This window comes from Camelina sativa, chromosome 14, assembly GCF_000633955.1.
Source record: "Camelina sativa cultivar DH55 chromosome 14, Cs, whole genome shotgun sequence".
In the NCBI taxonomy this organism is placed as follows: Eukaryota; Viridiplantae; Streptophyta; class Magnoliopsida; order Brassicales; family Brassicaceae; genus Camelina; species Camelina sativa.
In genome coordinates this window covers 23,570,176-23,572,882 of record NC_025698.1, presented here as the reverse complement: position 1 = coordinate 23,572,882, position 2,707 = coordinate 23,570,176, and the positions used below count along the sequence as shown (strand labels likewise).

The 2,707-nt window shown below is 38.2% G+C and overlaps 1 protein-coding gene across 4 annotated transcripts in view; it reads right to left on the bottom strand.

The window, feature by feature from the left end:
* Positions 1 to 2,707, bottom strand: part of LOC104742263 (exocyst complex component SEC3A) — a 9,137-nt gene that overhangs the window by 1,381 nt on the left and 5,049 nt on the right. The window contains exons 14-23 of one of the 4 annotated variants that reach the window (XM_010463250.2): positions 2,133 to 2,303; positions 1,882 to 2,038; positions 1,739 to 1,803; positions 1,469 to 1,642; positions 1,308 to 1,387; positions 1,010 to 1,091; positions 626 to 723; positions 425 to 533; positions 231 to 299; positions 42 to 107 (exon numbers count right to left, since the gene is read on the bottom strand). In XM_010463250.2, the coding sequence (XP_010461552.1) occupies positions 42 to 107; positions 231 to 299; positions 425 to 533; positions 626 to 723; positions 1,010 to 1,091; positions 1,308 to 1,387; positions 1,469 to 1,642; positions 1,739 to 1,803; positions 1,882 to 2,038; positions 2,133 to 2,303 (1,071 nt within the window). The remainder of the gene's footprint in view (positions 1 to 41; positions 108 to 230; positions 300 to 424; positions 534 to 625; positions 724 to 1,009; positions 1,092 to 1,307; positions 1,388 to 1,468; positions 1,643 to 1,738; positions 1,804 to 1,881; positions 2,039 to 2,132; positions 2,304 to 2,707) is intronic. The other 3 variants (XM_010463251.2, XM_019236251.1, XM_019236252.1) reach the window with 3 other exon arrangements.

The window sequence follows — 2,707 nt, the reverse complement described above, 5'->3', positions numbered from 1 at the left end:
TCAGTAAACAATTAATACACTCTGAAGGAACAATTGTTTACCCCTGACAAGCTGGATTTTAACATCTTCCGGAGTTCCATTTTCGACAAACCAAGCTGAAATGGTATCTGACATACAGAGAAAATGTACCAGGTTTTTCTTTAATATAGAAACCGAAAGTAAAATGCAAACACACAGTTAACACAATGAGAGAGTGATATTATGGTGAAACTAGTTAACTAACAACTAACCTCTTCAGGGGTGATAGTATACATGAAATCCTCAATCTTTTTAGCAAATTGGAAAAGTCTTTCGAATTGCTGCAGGGACGAAAGATCACATGAAACAAACACAAACGGGTGTACCCTAACAATTAACTCCAAAAGAATGGAAAAAAAGAAGAAGAGAGTTATGCTATTAGCTGCAAATGGGAAGCACCACTTACGTAGTAAATTATCATGCTAATGTGGCGCGTACAAGCTTGTTCATATGCTTCACTTGCTTGGTGATAGAACTTGGCTAATGTCGGTACAACATTAGCCAGGTCATACAGGCTGCACACACAAAAATTACAAGGTTAGGGAATATGAGTAGTCGGGAAAGAGAAGACAAACACAGAGAGAGAGAGGGTTAGAAAAGGACCTACCTATTTTGAAAAGCAGCATAGTTTTCTAAAAGGAGAATATCTGCATATTTAGGATCTTGCTGGGCGATCTTCTCGAGGGTCACAAACATTATGCTTACCTATATTAGGAGTCAGACTGTTAGCTAAAGCGGAAAAGAAAGAAAAGAAATTGATAATAGTAAATGCAGAGATGATCTGAGATATGCTTTATTTATACTGTACGTTGTTGTTATTCAAGTCGAGAATGAACTAATGGTGGATCTGTACATTCTAAGTGAAATAAGATCAAATGCAGAGGTTGGTTTTCTGTTACTGTCTGACGTGACACACATTATTCTTTGCTTGCATGATTAGTGTAATTTCACTGGTCAAATGCTATAAACTCATAGAAATAGCAGTACTCACAAATTTTGTGTATGCCTGATCAACCAAATCTCTAGATTGCCCTTGTATGTACTGTTCCATACGAGTAGCAAGTGCTGCAAATCTATGAAAATGAGATGATAATGTTAGGATAGCCTCCAGCAATACTAGAACGGGATCAGTTCGACCATCTGTCCAACAATCTAATTGGGAGAAATAGTTCAGAACCACAAATTAATTGAAATTGCTTACAAGGTGGACGGAAATACTATCTGGTGGGGAAAGAAATAAGTATTCACATGGAACTATACTGTTTTAATAATATGAACTTCCTGATTACCTTGGAATATATGGCAAGACACCCATCTGTCTTACATTACGTTCATTTCTTTCAATTTGGTGACAAGCTTCATCCACAAACTGCAGTTAAAGTTAACTTGAATTGATTAGTAGAAATGGTATGCCAGGAATATAATCTACACAAAATCTGAGTAGACGGACTACACGGCTGAATTGCATAGAAACCCTCGACTCCAGATCTCCCAGCAATAGGCGAACAAATCCTGCAGCATCAGCTTTCTGACCAGATAGATAACGTTCAGTTATACCATGCATTGATATACATCGTAGGGGATCAATTTTATATGCCCAGTCAACAACAGCATAGAAATCCTCCTGCAGTGACAAGAACAAAAATCTCTTATTTAGTAAGATAAATGAACGCTGACTCTAAATTTCAACATATAAACTTTATTTTGAGGGACATCTTACCTGTATACCATCAAGTAAATCTTGAAGAGATTCATTCAATGCCGTCAGGTCTGGGGAGGTTTTACCTGCAATATCGGAAAATTGTTTTGCTTTCAGAACAATTAGACCTTACATAAGAAGATGTAACTGCAGGTTGAGATTACCAGTTTTCTTGTCAGTCTCATCAATGTCCATGATCCCCAAATCATCATCATCATTACCATCGTCATTGTTGGACTGGTTTTTATTATCATTGCCAGCACCTCCAGGAGGAGCAAGAGCTGGTACCTCAAAGCACATGAAGTGTGCAAAGAAGGAACTCTGTAGTATGAAGCAGAAAAAGAAACATGAGGATTTCGTACATACATCAGCTGCATCTAAAGGACAAACAGAAAATCATTGGGTTAACAATTACCTCATCCACAAGAAGCGGGATGAATATTGTTAGCATTTTGGCATAAGCATCTGACACTGCAGAGGTGTCAGTGTTTGCATTCTGACTAGAACCCGTAGATCCTTCTAGCCAGACAGTAGGATTTCGTGATACTTTTGTGCTTGCACGAAGCTCATTCGCGAATTCACGAGCCTGTATATTTTAAAGAAATCAATATTTAGCAACTGAATATTTAACGCTCTGGAGGAAGAAAAACATATGTTTGCTGAATATCCACGCATTTTAACATTCAGTACGTTTTTGCAGCCTGGNTGAAGAGATTCATTCAATGCCGTCAGGTCTGGGGAGGTTTTACCTGCAATATCGGAAAATTGTTTTGCTTTCAGAACAATTAGACCTTACATAAGAAGATGTAACTGCAGGTTGAGATTACCAGTTTTCTTGTCAGTCTCATCAATGTCCATGATCCCCAAATCATCATCATCATTACCATCGTCATTGTTGGACTGGTTTTTATTATCATTGCCAGCACCTCCAGGAGGAGCAAGAGCTGGTACCTCAAAGCACATGAAGTGTGCAAAGAAGGAACTCTGTAG